The 20,891-nt window shown below is 53.0% G+C and overlaps 1 protein-coding gene across 5 annotated transcripts in view; it reads right to left on the bottom strand.

Annotated features, from left to right (window-relative positions):
* The window catches only part of SMOC2 (SPARC related modular calcium binding 2), a 168,671-nt gene that overhangs the window by 78,124 nt on the left and 69,656 nt on the right, over positions 1–20,891 (bottom strand). For 2 of the 5 annotated variants that reach the window (XM_086708324.1, XM_086708325.1), the window contains exons 5-7: positions 16,526–16,573; positions 13,526–13,609; positions 12,214–12,288 (exon numbers count right to left, since the gene is read on the bottom strand). The exons of 1 other annotated variant lie outside the window; for it this stretch is intronic. In XM_086708324.1, the coding sequence (XP_086564450.1) occupies positions 12,214–12,288; positions 13,526–13,609; positions 16,526–16,573 (207 nt within the window). The remainder of the gene's footprint in view (positions 1–12,213; positions 12,289–13,525; positions 13,610–16,525; positions 16,574–20,891) is intronic. 2 more of the 5 variants (XM_086708327.1, XM_086708328.1) reach the window with 1 other exon arrangement.

The following is a 20,891-nucleotide window of genomic DNA, read 5'->3' as shown; positions in this document are numbered from 1 at the left end:
TGCTTGCTCACTGTCTCTCTCTCTCTCTCCCTCAAAAATAAACATTTTAAAAGAGAGCAAACTTATCTTGATGAGCACTGAGTAGCATATGGAATTGCTGAATCGCTATACTGCCCACCTGAAACTAACACAACGCTGTATGTTGATTATACGGTCATTAAAATTAAACACTTAATGAAAAATGCTCAAGCCCTCAAAAGAAAAATCACCCGAGAAGCTGCTCAGAACGCAGCTTTGGAAATCTCCCACCCGACACTCCAGTATTCCACTCCGGGAAGGACAAACGAGACACAAGTGTGCTAAGGATTCTAGGTCAGATGACACAGGACACACACAGGCACTGCCCCAGGAGGACAGAGGACCGATGAAGAAGGGGGGTGAGCAGCACGCTGGCCTCGCCAAGGGGTACGCCCTGGGCTGGGGAGACGGGGCACGAGTGCACAGAAATTTTTAGCGGAAGCGAACCATTACGCACGTATATGATACAAATACAGCCTCGCACATATCCCCACACAGCCATGTGTATATACATACGTCTGTATGTATGACCACGTGAACTCTCAGAAACGATCAGCACCACCTAATCCAGGACCAGGACCTAATCCATGTGGTGAGGTTATAATCGTATTTCCTTTTCTCCCAAAGACTACATCCCGGGCTCTGCGAGCACCTGCCACGGCAAAGCTCGGTGGAGAGTCGCGGCGGGCCGCGAGTCTACAGGCCCAACTCCTTCTCGGGCAGGAGGCCCTGGGACTCAGGTCCCTGCGGTAGGACCCCAGGGAAGGTGGTGGCCGCGGCCCAGGCTGGGGCTTCAGCAGGGAGCGCTAGCCACCTCCGTAGGCTCCTCCTCTCCCGAAACTGCCCTCACGGAATCGAGGCCTAGAGGACAAAAGGTACCAGGGTCCCGGCGAGACCGCCCGGAAAACCAGTGCTCACCGGGGCTGGTCACCAGAGCAAAAGGCAGACTTCTGACGAGCAGGGGTGTTACTGCCAACACCCCGCCTGGTAAATCCAGGGGTGTCACTGGCGGCACAAGGCCAAGTAAATGGAAGCGTCAGGCCGGTCGCCTGGACCTGCCGTTTCGGTGAACTCTGGGACTTCCCGCACGTGTAAAAAGGGAAAACAAGATCCTCTCATGGGCCTCAAGTGAGGACGGCCTGGAAGTAATTCCCCTGCTCAGAGCTAAGGCTGTTGTCCGGGACGAGTCAGGCAGGTCCCAAATGACACACACTTTACGTCTTCAGTTACTGGAGTACCTCGAGAAGATACTCGTATGACCTTGAAGCCTTACTGGTTGGCCCACAGAACCTTAACAGGACTTAAATATTCTGTGTTTTGATGCCAATAGTTATTTAACATAGAACTTAAACGACATCTTTTTAAATGACTTCCTGGTCTGCTTTTTCATCCAAGATACAATTGCCTGATGTATTCTGGCGTTAGCCACCAGTGGGATTTTCTGGCAAAAAAACACGGGGAAATACTTCCAGACCAGGATTTATCTGGGACACAAATGTAGGACGCAGACATATTAAAGAAAAAAGATAACGGATATAAAGAGGAGCAAAGGTAAGGAAAAAGGTTGCATCCGTGGAAAGCACAAAAGTGTTTCTCAGAGAAAAGTAAATACTTAACACGTTGGCTTGTATACAGATGCTTGCTCACATACATACGCACACGTCGCGTCATTCTTGGGGAGGGACCCAAATGCTTTCGCAAATGGACTGAGGTTTTTTTAACCTTGCCACAAGTCACTGGCCAGGGCCAAAAGTCACGCATCAATCCAGTGTTTGTGGGGGTATTTCCTCAGTGTTACGGACTCTGGCCCGTTTGGAGGGAAGCTGTGCCAGTGGGAACAGTCTGGGCTGGCAAGACCCTATACCGCTCCCCCAACACTGCTGCCCACAGCGAGTGAGCGAGAGCCGCGGGCAGCACAAGATGCACTGCTCTCCCTGGGGGTGAAGGCAGGAAGTCTAACCTCCGTCAACCGTGGGTCATCTCCAAGACCGTTGCTCACGAGCTGAATCGGTTCTGATTTAGTCTTTTTTTTTAAAACTTTTTTTTTTCAACGTTTTTTATTTATTTTTGGGACAGAGAGAGACAGAGCATGAACGGGGGAAGGGCAGAGAGAGAGGGAGACACAGAATCGGAAACAGGCTCCAGGCTCCGAGCCATCAGCCCAGAGCCTGACGCGGGGCTCGAACTCACGGAGCGCGAGATCGTGACCTGGCTGAAGTCGGACGCTCAACCGACTGCGCCACCCAGGCGCCCCTGATTTAGTCTTTAATGTAACTGACGGGAAGACCATGGAAACAACCACAGTGGGGTCTGTCCTGTCAGGTTTCTATTCCTAAGTGTGAAAAGCAAGGAGAGACACCTCATTCAAAGTCAGGCTGCAAACCACATGGGCATTCGCTGCAACCAGCAATCCTTTGCTGGGGCACCCGTCATTTGTCACTGGTCCCATCCTTACGGTTCCCAGCACCTGAACTCTCAGCGTGGGTCTCTAGAACTCCACACGGAACGAACACGCACGCACACGCTCAGGATGCTCGAGGACCGTCCTCTTGTTATTTGCAAAGTCTAAGACTGACCTTCGACCCCAACAATTGATACGAAGCCCGTCCTGCTGAGTGGAGGACACGGACGGCCCCAACGGGCCACGGGGCTTTCACACCCGTGGCCTCACTCGTGCCAGGGAGTTACAGCGCCGCCACTTTGAAGGTGACATGCAGGAAGGAAGATGAGCTGGTGAGGGTCCCGCAGAGCGAACCCCAAACCGGCCCCAGTGACACAGAGGCCGCGGAGGTCCTCAGCAGCAGCTGAGATCCTGCTGAAGAAAGGCCGCGGCTAACTCTCGGCCCCTCAGGGAAGGGACGGTCACAGCCGAAACTGCCCTGTTGGCCGTGTCCCCACACACACCGCGTGGGCGCACGGCATCCCAAAGCACCTTCACGGCACACGGTGCCTCTCTCTCTGGTCACCTCCCCTGGTCCAGTGCGTCCCTTCCCACGGAAACGGTGGGGGGGGGGGCATGACTTTGCTTTCGGGTTCCAGAGTGGGGAGGCTGCCACTTGCCCTGTCCTCAAGCCTGTGGCCTGACCCACACTTAGGCCAGTGCTCCTTCCCATCACGTCACTTCTGCGGCCAGACCCTCCCCGGGGTCCAAGCCCACAGAGGCGCGAAATGCCAGCACCCGTTCAGAGCCCACAGCAGAGGCACAGCGGCCGGGCCTCCTGGTCCACCGTCCAGAGAATCGGGCCAGACACATCTCACGGTGCGCCCACTGGCCGTGGAACTGGCCACATCCGTCTGACCCACAAAGCAGTGGTAGGAAATCCGGAGCTGAAAATCTTGGCTGAATCTAAGACTCTGCCACTTAGAGATTTTGAAAACATACTTCCCTGTGAGTTAAGAATTAGACTATATTATCCACTGAAATACACAGCACTCTGCCTGACACATCACGAGCTTTCTACAAATCGTAGCTACGGTCCTATTTAATATGAGACCTCATCAATTCAACGGCGAGTTAGACGCACGTCTTCACATGCCGAGGGCCCCAAGTCCGGACGTACACCCGGCTGGTGTGTGTTTGCAACCGGCTGGGACGTAATGAGCTTGCTTCTGTTACCTGTGTTCTGTGCTTAAACTGAAATGCTGCATCCCGATTATTCAACCCCACCTTGGACACAGAAATCGAAGAACTGAACGTGACTGAAATGAAAACTCCCCTTTACAATGAGGAAAACTGAATAAATCCAGGTATGCACACTCTTAGGTAGGTTAATTAATATATTTTAAATAATACAATCTCACAGTCCACGTTTAAAAGAAGTTATTGGATTTGGTTTAACGCGCCAATCTCTTCAAATGACTGCAACTTTATCACTTAAGATATCTCCTTGGTATCTTGATGTTTGAAAACTGGAATAAAAAGTAAAACTAATACTTTAAAGCTTAGGGACGAAGAAAGAAAAAATAACGGTATTACTTTTCCCCGGGAGGGAATGCAATTTACCATGATTTAAAGCAGAATCAAAAGATAATTATCTTTTGGCACTAATTTTAATATGTGCAATAAAACAAAAATTATCAGCTCTGAAGAAAGCAGAAGAATGTTTCCACTGCGGGGGTCCCATAAAACCAAGGCGCATCCTGGCATCGGGGACGTCTCCTGGATATAAAACAGAGCTGTCTGGGAGAGTTCGGGGAGGAAGGAACATTTTTCTCCCAAGCGGGAGGGGATGTCAGAGATGACAAAACAGGCCCCGTGTGCCCTCAGCTCACACACACAACTGGAAAATCCCGACCGTGGAAAGGTCGGTGGAACCCGAGGCCTCCAGGGTGGGCCTCGTGGCCCCATTGGGGCTCTCCCCTGGGGTCTCCGAAGGGCCAGCACTGCGGCCCGACCTTGGCTGTCGGAAGGGCCACAGGCAGAGAGAACGACACAGAGCGCCTGCAGCTTGGGATGGGAGACGACCATCCGGCTGGGCCACTGGGGGAGGCTGCCTGCTGCCCCCAGGGCTGCTGCCCGGGCCACACAGACAGGCCCGGCGGGGACGGCGCCCTGGGTCAGCTTGTGGCCTCAACACACAGAAAGGTATTGAGCCCTCACCTTGCCCCAGAGCAGGGCAGCGGGCGTGCCCCTGATGCCGGACCCACACCCTCCGACAGAGGCCCCGAGCGTGACCCACCATGGCCCGAGCCCCACTCGGCCCCACTGGGTGTGGCATGTCACACTGGGGACACGTCATCGGGGTCCATGGGGGAGAAGGACTTGACCGAAACACGAGGCCCCGAGGAGGCGGTGGCCGGGTTCCCAGGTCCTCCCCGACCCAGAGAGCAGACGGGTCACCTGCCCGGCCGTGCAGAGCTCGCCCGCCACCCCCCACGCCCAGGCCCGCACCTGGCACCCCGGCTCCCCCATCCTGCTGAGACGAGCCGACCGAACTTCCGGGGGGAACCCGCTTCCCTCAAGGTCGGCCGATTTAAATGTGCATCTACAAGGCACCTCCTCAGAAACACACGGGCGTTTGGAGCGGCCGCCACCAGGGCCACAGCGCTAGCCGGGCTCCTGCAGACCGCGGGGGACACGGGCCGTCCAGGACTCTGCCCCACCAGAAAGCGACCCCGGCCGGACGGGCTCACCTGCGTTCTCTGCAGACGCTGCCCCACCCCGGGGGCTGGGGGGCTGGGGGCCGGGAGTCGTGCGCGGTGCGAGGCAAACACAGGCCCAGCCCCAGGCGTCGTGAGGCCCCCAGTGAAGCCTGAGAAGCCGGCCCTGCACCTTCCAGAAGCGGAGAGCTGGGGCCTGAGGGTCTGGGGAGCCTCGTCAGGACCCGCTGCACCCAGAGAAGCCCCTACGACCCCTTTCACACGAGGAGTCCACGGGCCCCCGGCCCCCACGCGCGGCCTCACGCACACTCACGGCCCCGGCCCACGGCTGGGCTGTGAAGGCCAGCGCTGTCCTCGTCGTATTCCGCGCGCACGGGGGCTGACACGTCGGGGCCACCAGGGGACCCCAGATGGGTCTGGAGACGCTGGGTTCGCCCCGGGGCTGAACAAGGTTTATCTCTACCCTCGACGAGACCTCACTCCGAGCAGGGAGAGACACGCCAAGAAACACACGTACCTCTGAAGAAAGAGGCGCATCCTGGAGAGGAGGAGCGGGTACCGAGAGCGAGCGGTCAGGGGCTGGCGGACGCAGGGGTCTCTGCACACGAGGAACAGGGTCTGGGGGACGACCCATCACGTGAAGCAGAGGCATAGGCAAGACGTAGCAGGGCTGCTCTGGGCCATCTGGGGACAAGGGGTCAGGGACAAGAGTCTCCTGGAGGACATGGGAGCAGCAAGGGGACAGAGCTGCAAGACGGTGTATGTGTCCGTGCGGGCGTGCGTGCCCACGGCTTTGTGTGTGACGTTTGCGTGTCCACAGGAGCCTCGGCGACTTGCCAGCGGTATGAGAACCCCCCATGACTCTGTGGGGCCCAAGGGCACCTACGGGGGCAGACGGCTGTCTTCACTCCGTGAGAAGCCCGGCGTGAGGAGCATGACTGGGGCCGGTCAGGTGCCATTTCGGTGCCCGCCGTCGAGAGCCTGGGATGTGTCATCTGAGCCTGTGACATGGACACAGGACACGCCCGGCCCCACCGGCCTGTTGCGAGGACCGAGTGGACGTGAGGGACTTCGCAGGCAGCCGCGTGCAGGGACCAGGCTCCCCTGCCACTGTCATTACCGCTTACAGGGGGGAAGAAGCCTCGGGAGGTGGTCAGCAGATAATTGCTTGCTGTCCCCAAACTTCCCGTTCATCATGCTTCCCAGCAGAGCCCTCTCGTGGGCATGGTGACTCCACTTGCGTGTCAAAAGTGGATCGTTCTGGGGCGCCTGGATGGTGCAGTCAGTTGAGTGTCTGAGTCTTGATTTCAGCTCAGGTCATGGTTCTAGGATCGAGCCCCACGTCATTCTCTGTGCTGACAGCTGGAGCCTGCTTGGGATCCTCTCTCTCCCTCTCTCTCTGCCCTTCCCCTACTCTCTCTCTCTCTCTCTCTCTCTCAAAATAAATAAACATTAAACAAAAAAGGAGGTCACTCAGATGTCATGGAGCCTAATATGACATCGAGCAGACAGTCATGACAGTTACTGACAGTCATGACAGTAACATGACAGTTACTGACAGTAACATGACAGTCAATCAGTTACTGATTGTTAACTTAACCAGTCGTTTCCTGAGCTAATAAAGAGATAAAGAGAAACCTTTGATGGCAGGCCATTTCTTCACAGCACGGAATTTTTACTTACTTTGGTAAAAATACTTCCAGAAAAAGATCTGAGGGAAACACGCGAAATTAACATCGACGTGAAAGTCAGAAAAGTCTCTGCAAGTTCAAAGGTGGGGCAGAGTCACCCCCACCCCAGACCACGTCTGTGTTTGGGGGACGCCCTGCACGTGCACACGCTATTACGGGAGCCAGAGTACGAGGCTGCTGGCGGTGTGTAGGCCGCGTCACCTTGGCTGCCGTGCCACGATGCCATTTCGGGAATGACTAGGTCCGTGCATCTGCTCATAAACCGAGAAAGTACCAAACTGTGGTCAAAAGTTATGAGGATCCCAGCCTGTGCCCCACCAGGTACAGGAGTCATAAGGTGTCAGTTATGGGGGCCGCGAGGAGGGCTGGCGCAGCGAGGGCGACCCTCGGCCGGGGCACGGGACACACAAGCGTCCCAGAGCGGGTGAGTGGGGGGTGGTGGTAGCACCCAGGGCGGGCAGCACCGCGTGTTCCCAGAGGAACGCGGACTGAGGGGGACCCGGAGCAGAGGCGCGGTGAGGACCAGGACTGACCAACAACACCACACACCCTCGCGGCCCGGTCCAGGGTCAGTATCCACCGGGGCCACCCCAACCCTGTGGGGCTCACCCTCTCAACGAGGCTCGCGGATTGCTAGAACATTCCGAGTGAGGACGGTTATGTCCATGCAACTTGGCTTCTTACCGAACAGAACATCTGACAAACATTCACATACACCTGTGCTGCCCTGGAGCGAACGACTTGGTCCCTCCTGACGTCCGTTTCTTCCACCGTTCACTTAAATGGGGTGAGTCAGGTGGCCTCCGTGGCTTTGTTTTTAGTTTTAAGGTTCCATAATCCCAGTAACTCTTATCCATTATGGGGCACCCAGGTGGCCCGGTCAGTTAAGCGTCTGACTCTTGATTTCGGCTCAGGTCGCGATGTCACGGTTCACGGATCCGAGCCCCAAGTCGGGCTCTGTGCTGACAGCATGGAGCCTGCTTGGGATTCTCTCTCTCCTTCTCTCTCTGCCCCTCCCCTGCTTGCTCCTCCTCTCAAAATCAGTAAGTAAACTGAAAAAAGAAACTCCTATCTAATACGCAAAGCATTTCCGAAAACGTGGCTTCTTCGTGAAACTTACCCATTAAGTTGAAGCAATCACAGAAATGGCACTAAGTCACCCCCCTGAGCTGCGGTGATGAACAGGTTTCTTCATTTCCCTGAGATTCAGTATTTCGTTTTCCCTTTTCCCTTAATTTATAAAATGAGGGGGCTGGGCTACACGACACTTAGGCTCCCTTCCAGCCATAAAACTGAATGGTCCTCCTCATCTAAGTCTATCCGTTTTCCCCTCTGTTCCCTGAACTCCTTCTCTGTGCTAACTAGTGGCCCACAGCTCAAAGAATACTGACTTCCTGTTTTGTGAAACGAAAGCATTCTTCGAGAAATTCGTGTTCGGAAACCATCTCCTACTTCTTTTACATTCTATAGACTAATTTTGTATAATTCAAAGACAGTAAGTTACAAAACCTCTTACCTGGTAAAATTTGGTGATCGACTTTGATATCCTACTAGATAGAAATAAAACAGTAAGTAAAATGATTCGAGAAAGTAGATGACGCTCAATTTTATATTGAGAGGGAAACTGAGTAATGCTTTTTTATTTTTATGTTTTTTACATTTATATATTTTTGAGAGACAGAGACAGAGCGTGAGCAGGGGAGGGGCAGAGACAGAGGGAGACACAGAATCTGAAACAGGCTCCAGGCCCTGAGCTGTCAGCGCAGAGCCCGACATGGGGCTTGAACTCACTAGCTGTGAGATCGTGACCTGACCCGAAGTCGGACGCTCAACCGACTGAGCCACCCAGACGCCCCCTGAGTAATGCTTTCTTAACTAAAATACAGTTCTAGATTTTACTCACTAATGTGTAATGACTCACATGACAAGAGTGATGCTCCTCCTGCTGGATGAACCACCAGGAGACCGTGTCATTTATATTTATATTGCATTTCAATTAATAAAACTTCAGCCGTCAAACTGCACCTAAATTAATTGTTTTCTGGTTATTTATCTATTTGGGTTTTTTGTTGTTGTTGTTTACTTCCTGTAGTTTGTTTTAGGAAAATAAGTAATGATACCGTCAGAATACCAATGAACATACGAGGGGCAAAACTCTTTACGGATTTAATAAATACTCATGGAGTACCCAGCATGTGTACATTTTCAGACTAGGGTGCTGTATTTTCCTTTGCAGGAATGGTCCCTTCTAATGACTCCTACCACTGAATGCCCCAAAGTGTACTGACCACAACACAGGGAACACACTCATTAGCACGGCAATCGTATTCTACGTACCCAACAGCACGAGTAATATTATGTTACCTCAGCACAAACTCATGAAAAAAAAAAAATAGAGGGAATTTTAACAAATAAAGAAACATCTGAGCAAAAGAGAAATCCGTGCCCAGTCTGGCCTCTTACAGGAAAAGACACAAGAGTTAAAGACAAACAGCTAATTTTCTAAAAATCTGGGAATAACACACAAATCACCACTTGTGCTTTGTTAGCTAAATGTGCCTACTTCTATCGGAGAAGGTCATTAGTAAAAGTATCTGCTAAAAATAAAAGCTAGGGGCGCCTGGGTGGCTCAGTCGGTGAAGCGTCTGACTTCGGCTCAGGTCATGATCTGGCGGTTCACGGGTTCGAGCCCCGCGTCGGACTCTGTGCTGACGGCTGGGAGCCTGGAGCTGCTTCGGATTCTGTGTCTCCCTCTCTCTCTGCCCCTCCCCTGCTCACTCTCTCTCTCTCTCTCTCTCTCAAGAATAAATAAATAAATAAAACAAACATTAAAAATTTTTTTAAATAAAAGCTAAATGCAAGTGAAGCTCGTCTTACATTCGCGATCTCAACAGCAGCGGCTGTCTGCAAACCCCACGGCCGTCTGCCGTTTCCTTGTTACACGTAATTAAATACTATTCTTAATACTGCGAAATACCGATTTGATCTGACTTTCTTCAGACCCTCAGAAAGAACATGCATCCAGACAACTGACAAGAAACAAACAGAATCCAGTAATTTCATGCCCCACGTCCATAAATCAACTGAACGTCGTCTTTTTGTGTCCTGCCCATTTAGGCTGATTTAAATCAAATTACAGCATGGGGTAACTTATGTAAACTGGCATTTCCTGAAACATCATTTTCAGTCCCACGACACGGTGGAAGCCTGCACGGTTACTGTTGGTTAATTATAATCGACGGGTCACTTAAGGCCTGAAACTCTGGTAACGGCCCGTGAGGAGCGAGACACAAAAATGTGCTTCTCCCATGAGCTTGTGTACTTACTGTCAAAACCTGAAACCTCTGACAATTCAGACTGCTTTTATAGAAAAATGCACACGTCCAGGGACATCGTTCAGAATAATTTGATACGTGTTCCTCAGGGAAAGCGTGGGCACAGCCACACCGCCCTTGCATGGGAAGCTTCCAAGATCCAGCGGTCAACCCGAAACATGCCGTGTTTGGTCCAGTTCCCACGCACTCATCGTGTGCTTCCGAAGAAAATCTAATGAGCTAACCTCTGGAAATACAGTGACAAGATTGAACAAAACTAACTCCCCCATTTCGGAAGTTCCTAAGAGAAGTACGCATCTTTATACACAAGGTAGAACGTTTCCCAATAGTTTCTGAGGCAATAATTTTCAAATTTGGTAAACATGCTTTAGATTTCCCTGCCATTTGTGCACGCGTATCTGATGGTCAAACCTTTGGATTCTTCCCTTTCTCACCTCAGCCCCAGGGAAGCCGCAGCCAGGAGGGAGGAGGGCCCCGCCCCGGGCAGTAACACGTGGGGCTGGGGACAGCGATGGGAACATCAGGCACAGAAGCCACACAAGAACGCATCAGACCGACTCCACCCCTAACCCTCCTCTGGAGCCTTCACGGCTCATCCCGCTTGTTGCCTCTCAGGCTGTAAATCGGTGACCGTTCCTGTCACAGAGAGCGTGTCTTGGGGCCTCCAGGGGGCGGGAACGTACCAAGACGCAGGGCCTCCCCTCAAGAGTCCTTCCAGAAGGGGTGGGTAAGGACGGAGGTCGCGGGAGAGATTCAAAGTACTCTTAGTATCCTGAACTTAAAGAAATCTGAGGGGTTTGTTTTGGTTTTGTCGTAAATGGACATTAAAACGCACTCGGGGGGCGCCTGGGTGGCGCAGTCGGTTAAGCGTCCGACTTCAGCCAGGTCACGATCTCCCGGTCCGTGAGTTCGAGCCCCGCGTCGGGCTCTGGGCTGATGGCTCGGAGCCTGGAGCCTGTTTCTGATTCTGTGTCTCCCTCTCTCTCTGCCCCTCCCCCATTCATGCTCTGTCTCTCTCTGTCCCAAAAAAATAAATAAACGTTAAAAAAAAAAAAAAATTAAAAAAAAAAAAAAAAAACACGCACTCGGAAAAAAAAAACACTTCCAAGCACAGGCCACAGAGCTGTGATCTCAGGCTGCCTTTGTGAACGTTTACGATTTTTTCACTGGAGGCTGATCACAGAATATTCGCGTTATTACTGAGTCTGTGGACCCTCAGCAGGTGAATACTTTAAACCCAGAAGGATGGGGCGCCTGGGTGGCGCAGTCGGTTAAGCGTCCGACTTCAACCAGGTCACGATCTCGTGGTCCGGGAGTTCGAGCCCCGCGTCGGGCTCTGGGCTGATGGCTGATGGCTCGGAGCCTGGAGCCTGTTTCCGATTCTGTGTCTCCCTCTCTCTCTCTGCCCCTCCCCCGTTCATGCTCTGTCTCTGTCCCAAAAATAAACGTTGGAAAAAAAAAATTAAAAAAAAAAAAATAAAAATAAACCCAGAAGGACACTTTCAGTAAGTATTTTTTTTTTAAAAAAAAGCAACATCTGAAAAGGCCCGAGGAAGCACACACGCAACCAACTAAGCACGAACGAAGATTACAGACAGAATCTGACTTCGCGAAACCTGTAAACGCCACTAACCAGATGCCAGGCAACCCACCTCCTCCCCACAAATGTCAGAACAGTCGGCTTTAACATGTAAAAGTCGGTCAAACACTCCTTTGTAGCAAATGCAATCTACCCAGCTTTCAGGATTTGGAACTAAACTAGCCAAGGGTTTGGTCATCTCTGAAATTTGGTCAAAAACAAATACTTGTTATCAATTATTGCTATATTTATACCAGAAGCTATAGTTTGTTTGGCATATGCAGAGAAACCGTTTAAAGAACTTAGGAAATTTAATAAAACCACCAAAATCTGAACTACATTTTGGTGGTCAGGTCACAAGAATTATTTGCATGACTCACTGGAAACTGAGGGAAAAGATGGGCTCCACACACTGAACTTCCAGAAAGAGAAACCACTTCCTACGCCTATGAAATCCCTCCTCACAAAGCAACGTCGGGCCCCCTTTTACCTGAATTCTTATTGGTTTTGTTCTGCCGACTTTTAACTTGCTCAGTCCAAAGCGTGGGGTAACGGGACGCGATATCTAATAAAACAAAACAAAACGATGATTATTTTTAATCATCATGAAAACACAGTCGCTCAATTAAAGACCTCAGTGGGGAGCCTAAAAGCTGCAAAGTCAGTGGGCTAAATAAATGCATATTCCACACTTTTAAAGATACTGTTAAACTGATTACATATTCGAGACAAAAGGAAAGAATAATATACGTTTATAACATGTTAGTATATGGTTTTTTTTTCTCTCTTCTTCCAAAAGCAGAAGTAAAATTTCTGTGGATCCAGAGTGGCTCCGCTTGAGAGGAGTGGGGTTCAGGGAAAAGCCCCGATGTATGGAAACATGTCCCCGCGCCCTAAAGATTCACAGTAACACACGAGGTTTCGCTCAGGAAAGATTCATCACAGACTACGCTATGCAAAATGCAACTGTGCGTAAAACACTTCAGGAACACTTCGTTTTCAGCAGTACTGTGTCACAAGCCACCGAGTATTCGCCGAGCGGGTCAGTCACACCGCGGGCCCGAGAACACACGGGAGAGGCTGCCTCGGTCCCGGCCGCCCTTGGCCACGATCAGCCCGGAACCTCAGACGAGTTCTCATCTGCGAAACGGCATCTGAGGACTCGGTGGGCTAACGACACCGTGTAGCCCGTGCCGTGAAGACATTACCGCTGTCGCTGTTACCTGCGCACCCTCACTCCTTTTGGCCTGACACTTTGTGACACTTTGGCAAGTCCCTCAGACGATCTGTTAAAGGCTAAGAATGGGAAAATCTGTCTTTGTCGTGGCTACAAAATTCAAAACACCTTAGAAACATCCTCACGCTCGTGACCTTACACAGCTTGCCTCCCGTGCCGCATCGTGGCCAGCACGAGATGCGAAAGACACAAAGTCTGAGCAGGAAACAAGGCATGTGCTAGCGTATGCTTCTGAAATATACATTTTATATTATCCAAATTATAAAATTTCAACTCCTCGATTTTGATTGGGGGAAAAAAAGAGAGACTTTTGCATTGTGCTGCATGTGTGCCACGGCCACATCCACAAGCCATGCCCCGAAGCCACCGGGAAAGACAGCAGGTGTCATAAACTTGGAAGCGGCCAAATCCAGTCCACTCTGAGAGGACTCCCGGCAGGTAACCAGCCTGCATGTCCCAGGCCCGTCTGTGGCTGCCCCAGCACGTCCGCGGTCCTACCCCATAGGACCCTGTTTCGGGCTGGGCTCACCTCCCCCAGCAGGACCCTGTTTTAGGCCGGGCTCACCTTCTTCGTCTCCTTGAGGCTGAGTCTCCAGCGCTGGGGCCGAGGCATCATCTGAATTCAGAACGGAAAAGATTTGCAAGGAGACTACAATTATGAGAGTAAGTTCAGTAAGTGTGTATACGGGATGGAAGCTGAGGGCTCGCATGCACCCCACACACCAGCCAAACCACCACCCCCACCCCCACCCCCGCCCCGGGGCACACAGGGACACGGGGCCCGGCAGGAGCCCGCCCGAGACGGCACAGGGCGCCTGGGCGAGCAGCCACCTGATGGCTGGTGCAGGCTGCAAACCGGGCCCCAGGGGGAAGTGCTGGGATTCTCGTCCCTCGGAACCAGAGTGGCTCAGGGCCCGTGAGGGAGAGACAATGACCTAAGCAAGGGGCCACGGCAGTGGGAATGGGGGCTCACGTCAACAAAATCGGTGGGTTGGGGTGACCGGAGACAGAAGAGAGCTGGGGGGTGGACTGGGGTGGCTGGGGGAGCCCAATATCCCTGCTCTGCCCCCCCACCCCGTTTTGCCAGGGCAGGTATCTAAGGATCAGGCCCTGACTTGCTGCCCTGTGCACCCCTGCACTACCAGCCCCTCTGTCACCCCTGCAGGAGCTGGGGAGCAAGAGTCAACATCACAGAGCAGGACACGGGTGTGGGTGACGGAGCTGCTCTGACGCCATTTCTCTAGAGGCTGAGGCTGCAGTGGATGATCTTTAATTAGCAGAAAGACCGTGGTTCCCTGGAACGGCGTCAGGTTCTAGAGAGTTCCGAGCCATGGCGGGATGGCATGGAGAATGAGCTACGGGAAGTCTGCCCCCGGTAAGCGGGGCCCCCATCAGGGACACAATCACAAGTCACTTTGTGGGGCTGTTTCTCGCTCGAGCTTGCTCATGTGAGCTCGTTATATAATAATTTGAGGATTAAAATACAATAAACAGTGCGGGAGATAAGGGCCAGCCACGAGGCTTATCTGTGATTCATGACTTTCCCAGATGTCTGGGGAATAAAAATGAAGTTTCTCATAAGTTCTTTTTGGGGGCAAACCAAAAGGCTTTTTCACAAAACTTCAACACTGAACAATCTTTTGAAAAAAGGCTTGCTCTCTGTCAGAACGCTGACAAAATGTAATGTCGCCTGTTCGAGAAACTCAAGTTCTAACACTGGAACAGCAACTGTGAACCGTTGAAGATCGTGTAATCCCTTCCAGAAACTACGATGAAACGGGGAGCATATCTACAGCAACCACACACGTTATGAGTGCTGTACATTTTCACCGAGGCCTGGACACATCACCTCTGTGGGGCCACCGGCCCATTCCCCAAATCACTGGCAGCCTGAAAACTCACGGCGAGCCACTCACGGCTACCCAGTGACCACCCGTAGGCCTTCCCTCACCCCCCACCAACGCCAGGGGCCCTTCCTGTCAGCGTGACCCTGCTCACATCACTGGCCATGCTCTGGTCCTTTGTAGACTTCTGTCCCAACATAACAAACACGTGGGCACCTACTGAACTCGGCCTTGAGAAATTGAAACAAAACCACGGGCAGCTGTGTGCTTTTTATTTTTCCCACTAGAGTCTGTAACGTCTCGTTTTTATCCACAAGCCAGTTCTGTCGCCTAATCTCAGGTATTTTCTCTTGTCGTGTGCATGTCCAGAGATCAAGAGGCTTCAGTAGAAGGAATGTATTCCTGCCCTACATGAACTTCTGTGCCCACGTACCAATTCCCTAGGGATTTTTGTTTCACTTTTACAGGGCATTCAACATGCGTTGCAAGGAACAGGTTTAGGAAACACCTTCTGGAATAGCACTTCCTTTCCTTTCCTCCTCCCCTGAGCACCGGATTGATTTTCGCGATCATAAATACTTCCCCTTCCTGTTCTCTGAAAAATACTGATACGCCCACCTCAGGATCTTACAGACTCAAATCCCAGCCATTCATCTAACATCCTAGGCGACTTTATCCCCTTTTCCAAACGTAAACTCTCGCTCCAGCCAGCGTTCTATGCCTGCCCATCACGTCTCTCCCCTATTTCCCTCAGCTACGAGGTTCTTCTGTTCTATGTTATGCCTGTCCCCTCTCCCACCCCCTCTGTGGCCACCAGCACCTCCCCTTTCATGAGACCACTCGTGTGCCAATCGGTGCCTGTCCCAAGCGTGCACCCGAGGTGCCCCCAGCTCTATCATCCCGCCAGGGCAGCCACGGTGCCCACCGTAGTCTCAGGACACACTGAAGGCAACGTACTTGACTGAAACTCAGCTCTATCCGGCTTTATGCCCCTTTCTTTATCACCGGTTCCTATACTATAACCTACATCATAAAAAAAAAGAGTTGCCTACAATGTTGGTACTAAAACCTTTTCTTTTTTTCAATTTTGTCTTGAAAATGACTTCTGACTTTAAAGGTCGATGTAACACAAAGAGAAAAAAGAAGTGTCACTGGGTCTAAAGGATGATGGCTGCGGGAAGAGCGAAGGTGGGGCTCCTGCAAGGTCACGGTGGGCGCGCTGTAGTTTGCACAAGACGAACCCGGCTGCTACGGAAATGGCTCGCTGCTCTACCTGGCTCTTGTCACTACCGGTCCCCGGGGAGGTGACTGTCACAATGGGGACAAGCATTCCTCTTTCTCGTGAGGAAGAGTTGAGACCTCTTTCTCGGTGGCCCTCAGCATTACACTCCCGAATTACACGGGGAACCCAAACACCACGCATGAGCCTCTCCCCAGGCAGAGACTGCGGCACCGAGCAGCATGGACAGGTGGCCCCGACACAAGCCACGTCGGAAGGGTCCTCCCGGGGGCATATGTGGGTTACGTGCCCCGCACCTACAGGACCCTGGAGGTCCAAAGGCAGGAATAACACAGTGCATTGAGTGAATATGTAATGAACTGTGTCAGCTCTCGTATCGTTTAGTCCATATTTAAATTTTAACCCGAGGAGCTATTTTAGGGCATAGACTGAATTAGCTTTAATACACTATCATCATGAAAATTTATTTTAAGATAGTTACCTGTTTTTCCTGTGCCTTCCCGTTGGGGTAACTTTTCATTTATGGAACCTAAGGGGGGAAAGAAGGAAGAAATTATCGTTGGCTCCCAAGTGCCCATCCACAGCTGTTACACAATGCTTCCTTCCACTTCCAATGGTTCGCAGTGCTTGTCACTTTCTCATTAGACTGCACAAGCCACCCAGTACCCAGAGGTGACCACGTCATCTGCCGTCACAAGCCCTAAGCTAGTAAACCAAAGATTAGTTCCTACTTCTGTTGCTAACTAGTCGGCCACGTACCTGAGACCCGCACTCTTTAATATACAACACGTCAGTCTCTTCACTTGAAAGACGTCATCATCCCCTTCACATACATCACCACGTTGGGGCAGCAGAATGAATTAGAATTAAAAAGGAAACATTTTTAAAGCAATCAAAGTTATGCAACCGAAGATACCTGAAACCCTGGTTTTGGCTGGATTCCGTTCCATAGAAAAGAAAGTTGAGGAGCCATCTTAGATTGTAGAAGAATGCAGGAAAATTCAGAGCTGACCGAGTAATTCCCGGAGTGTTTGTGATGTCTCTGATACACCGAGAGATCCGTGAGATAGACGGGCGGCCCTGTGCTCTCTTCTCGGCAGCTTGAAACAGCACAAGCACTGACTTCCTCCCGCACCATTACAATGCCCTCCCGCAAAGGAATAAAACAAAAAACTGTGCTCAGGACGAATCTGGAGTCTACCTGCTGATGGGGTGAGGACAGTCCGTGCAGGACTCACCGAGGACTGCCAGAGTCACATGCTGGGCTCTGTACCTAGTGCGGACATCACAGACACAGAGGCGAGACCCATCGCTTGTCTTACGATCTTGAATGTGACATTGACGTACAAACCATCACTTATACTAAAGATGTAAACCGTACGGTATTTTGAGACTATTTACCCTGTCTCTTGGGCCATAACGGTAATATAGTAGGAGACGTCCAAGCAGGTCATTGTAGGAAAGGATCTCACGGGACAGGCGTCAACACAACTTCGCAGATACCGTTGGTTCCCTGGAAGCCGGACGGAAGTCAGCAGGTTTACCGCAAGGGACAATGTGCAGTCACGATAAGCACTTCTCGAGCACCGCCAACCTCGGGGAAGCCCACTGGGTCTGCCGCAAGTGCGCCCCGTCGGCCCCCAGCTCCGGAGGAGACACGCTTCTTCCTCCAGCCCTGATTCTGGGAAGTAACTGAGTCGCGTGCATTTGGAAGCTTTGCTCTCCAGGCGACAGAAAGGACCTCGTTCTCCGTACGACGTCAGAACTGCTTACGGACGACCACGCCGGGTTACCGCCCTCCCGCCATTTGGGGAAAAGGTTCATGGTTTCCAGGCTTCAAAACACAGGATTCTGCTTTTGGCGAGACTCCCCGGGATAGAAAAGGGGCCCACGGCGTGGCCTCATCCTCAAGCCTTTGGGGCCTGCCTTTCTTAGATTTCTCAAGGAGCTTAACTGTCTTTCCTCCTCAGCTTACTGTTATCATGTGTTTCTGCAATGAGTCAAAAAACGTTTTCTACTTTTGCCTGAAAATGGTAGTATTCCAGTAATATTTCCGAATATGTAGGCGTTAACATTCTGAGCTACATGTAAATATCCTCCGTGATAATCCGACGCCCCGCACGACAGGGCTTCTCCACAGCATTGAGGACAGTATTTTGTAACGCAACCATCGAGGACCATAAGCTGTGGATTCACGGTCGGCTGAGAGGCCTCGGGAAAGGTCTCCCTCCGCCCGCAGGCCTGCTTTCTCCCAGACCAACCTCTGCCAGGCTTGCTCACCAGCCCCCGCACCAGTCCACGCAAAGATAATTGCATCCCGTTCTCAGTATGTAAGAAATGATTTTAAAGCACAGCCCAGCGTCGCTGCTAGCCTGCTCCATGGTTCAAGGATTCCGCAACAGAATCTGAAGAGGTCCCAATCACCGCACCTTCCGAATGCCTCTGGACAAAAATCTCCCCAAGCTTCACCGCCTTCCCTGACATCCCGTCCCCAAGGGTGTGGAGAACGGCCAAGCACCGCTCTCCACGCAGCAACACCGCTATGCTGAGCCCTATCCATGAAGGCAGAGCCAGAAAGCAGCTCTTATCTGTCATGACAGCTCTCTCCCGAGGGCGTGGGACCCACGAAACTCTAGGACGTGGGCGCAGAAAGGGGTTTTGAAGCGGGGGGCTCGGAGAGAGCGAACAGCTTCCTAAACCACGAGCTGCTCGGCTGAACCTTCGAGGCCCGATCACTGCTCACGGTCACAAAGACTGCCCTCACATTCACGTTCCAGAGGACGCAGTTGAATTCCCTCCGTTTGTGCGATCTCAGCCCCTCTCAATGCTATTTTGCTTTTTCTCTTACTGTTCAGTTTTGTTGGGAGATCCCTGGCATACGGCACCATATCGATCCAAGGCACACATCACAAGGATGGGGCTTACCTGCACTGTGGACTGAACAGCAAGGTAAGTTTGACATCGTCGTCTCCTACAGACAAATCATTTGATGCTATTTGAAAAGAGGTGGCTCTCTCTCTCTCCTCCCTGTGCCCCCCCCCAAAATAAATAGATACACGTAAAAAGATATTTTAAAAGAGGTGGCTTTTTCTGCAATCAGGGCATGCGTCACTGGTGGAGGAAACCACAAAAACGATGCACGGAGCACGATACCTATGGCATAAGGGGAACAATGTGAGGCCCGTCATTCTGGGCGCCCGGTTCCAATGCAGCTGCCCTCGGGAGTACCGACCCGTTGCCAGAGCGGCCCTGATGGAGGGTGCCGTGTTCTGCTGAGAGCGGGTGCCCTCAGCAAACTCCTTCCCCAGCGCCAACCGCTCCTTAGAAACAGCAAAGGAGGCGGGGTCTGGGTGCACGGCTCCGGCGGAAGGGAGAGGTTCCCGAGGTCAGCCCGCGGCGGGCCAGCTCGTGTCCAGCAGGCAGGGCGCGGGGCTCCTTCAGGGCCCAGGTGAACAAGCCATGCTGATTTATCCCTCTCTGGAAACTGCACATCCAGGGACAGATTTACAACATCAGAAACAGAGAGCGAGAGAGAGAATGGGAAAAAGAGAGAGAGAAAAGGAGCAGAGGAAGGGCAGGCTCCGCTCCTCCTGTACTTTGCGGACATGCATCTCGGCTCGGACACCCGCTCACCCGTCTCTGCCGCGAGTCTGAGAATCCAGCCGATGCCGAGCTCTCTCGAAGCAGAGGCCCAGAGGCCCTGCGCCCAGAGACGGGCCCCTGCGTCCCACCAGCCCCTCCTCCGTCCGGCGAAAACCAGCGGGCTTTGCTCAGGGGTGGCCCGTCCGGACCTCGGCTCCCTCATCCGCAACATGGGCAGCATCGGGGGCCCCCCCCCCGCCCCCTCCCGGTTGAGCGAAGACGGGACACCAACAGGCGACAGGCACACGGGGAACGCTCGCTCCTGCCTGCTGGACACTGGGCGGGTGTCTCACGGGCCCGAGTTACGTAGCAGCATCCATGTGTGCGCCGTGAGCCCTGGGGGGGCTGAGTGGAGGCAGGAAAGGGTGAACAGGCCCTGGCAGAGGAGGCGGTGGGGGGTGGGGGGGGGTGAGAGGCGGGCTGGCGGTGAGTGGGGACACGGCGTGTCCAAGGGGACGCCTGGGTCCTCGAGTGCACCCCGCAGGCTCCCGGTCCCCATCACTCTGTGCACGTCCCCCAGGCAGGGACTCTCCTGTCACCTCGGCCTCCACAGAGCCTAGTGGAAGAGCAGCCTGCATGGGACCGGTGAGGGCAGATGAAACCCTGCCCGCTCCAGACCTCCTGCCCTCAGACCCGCTGACCTGGCGCTGAACGGGCGGGGGGTGAAGAGTGGGGGCAGGGAGGCCGTGTGTTAGATGCAGCGGGTGCCAAGGCCCAGAACGGAAACCCACACTGGCATCAGAGCTCAGAAACCCGCCAGCCCCACATCGCGCTTCCGTCAAAGGTCTGCCCTACAGAGGGCGCCAGGTGTAGACACGTGGCTGAGCCAAGGTGCGGGGGGGCCCGCCTGCCCCCAACTGTTAGTAAACCCGTAGAGCAGGGCCCCTGCCCGCGTTCCCACCTCGGGTCGCTGGGACACCCGACCCCATTAACGCCAGCGTCAGGGCTGAGACACTGGACGGTCCAGAGACAATATGACCTTCGCGATCGTCCCATGAGTTTGCAGAGCACTGGCAGGCAGCCCCCAGGCCCGAGTGCTGCCCTCCCTGGCAGGACCCACGTGCCGATCAGTGTGTTCCTGGCTCCCGCCCCACGGGACCTGCTTCGGGGAGCGTGGCTGCTCGTCCTCACGGTAGTGGCTGACCCGCTTTAAAACCGGCCCCACTATGACGCTTCCTGGGTGTTGGCAGATGGTGCAGGAGCCG

This window comes from Puma concolor, chromosome B2 (assembly GCF_028749965.1).
Source record: "Puma concolor isolate L17-30 chromosome B2, mPumCon1.1.hap2, whole genome shotgun sequence".
NCBI classification, from domain to species: Eukaryota; Metazoa; Chordata; class Mammalia; order Carnivora; family Felidae; genus Puma; species Puma concolor.
Note: the sequence above shows the minus strand (reverse complement) of the source record. Positions and strands in the feature narration are given on the sequence as shown.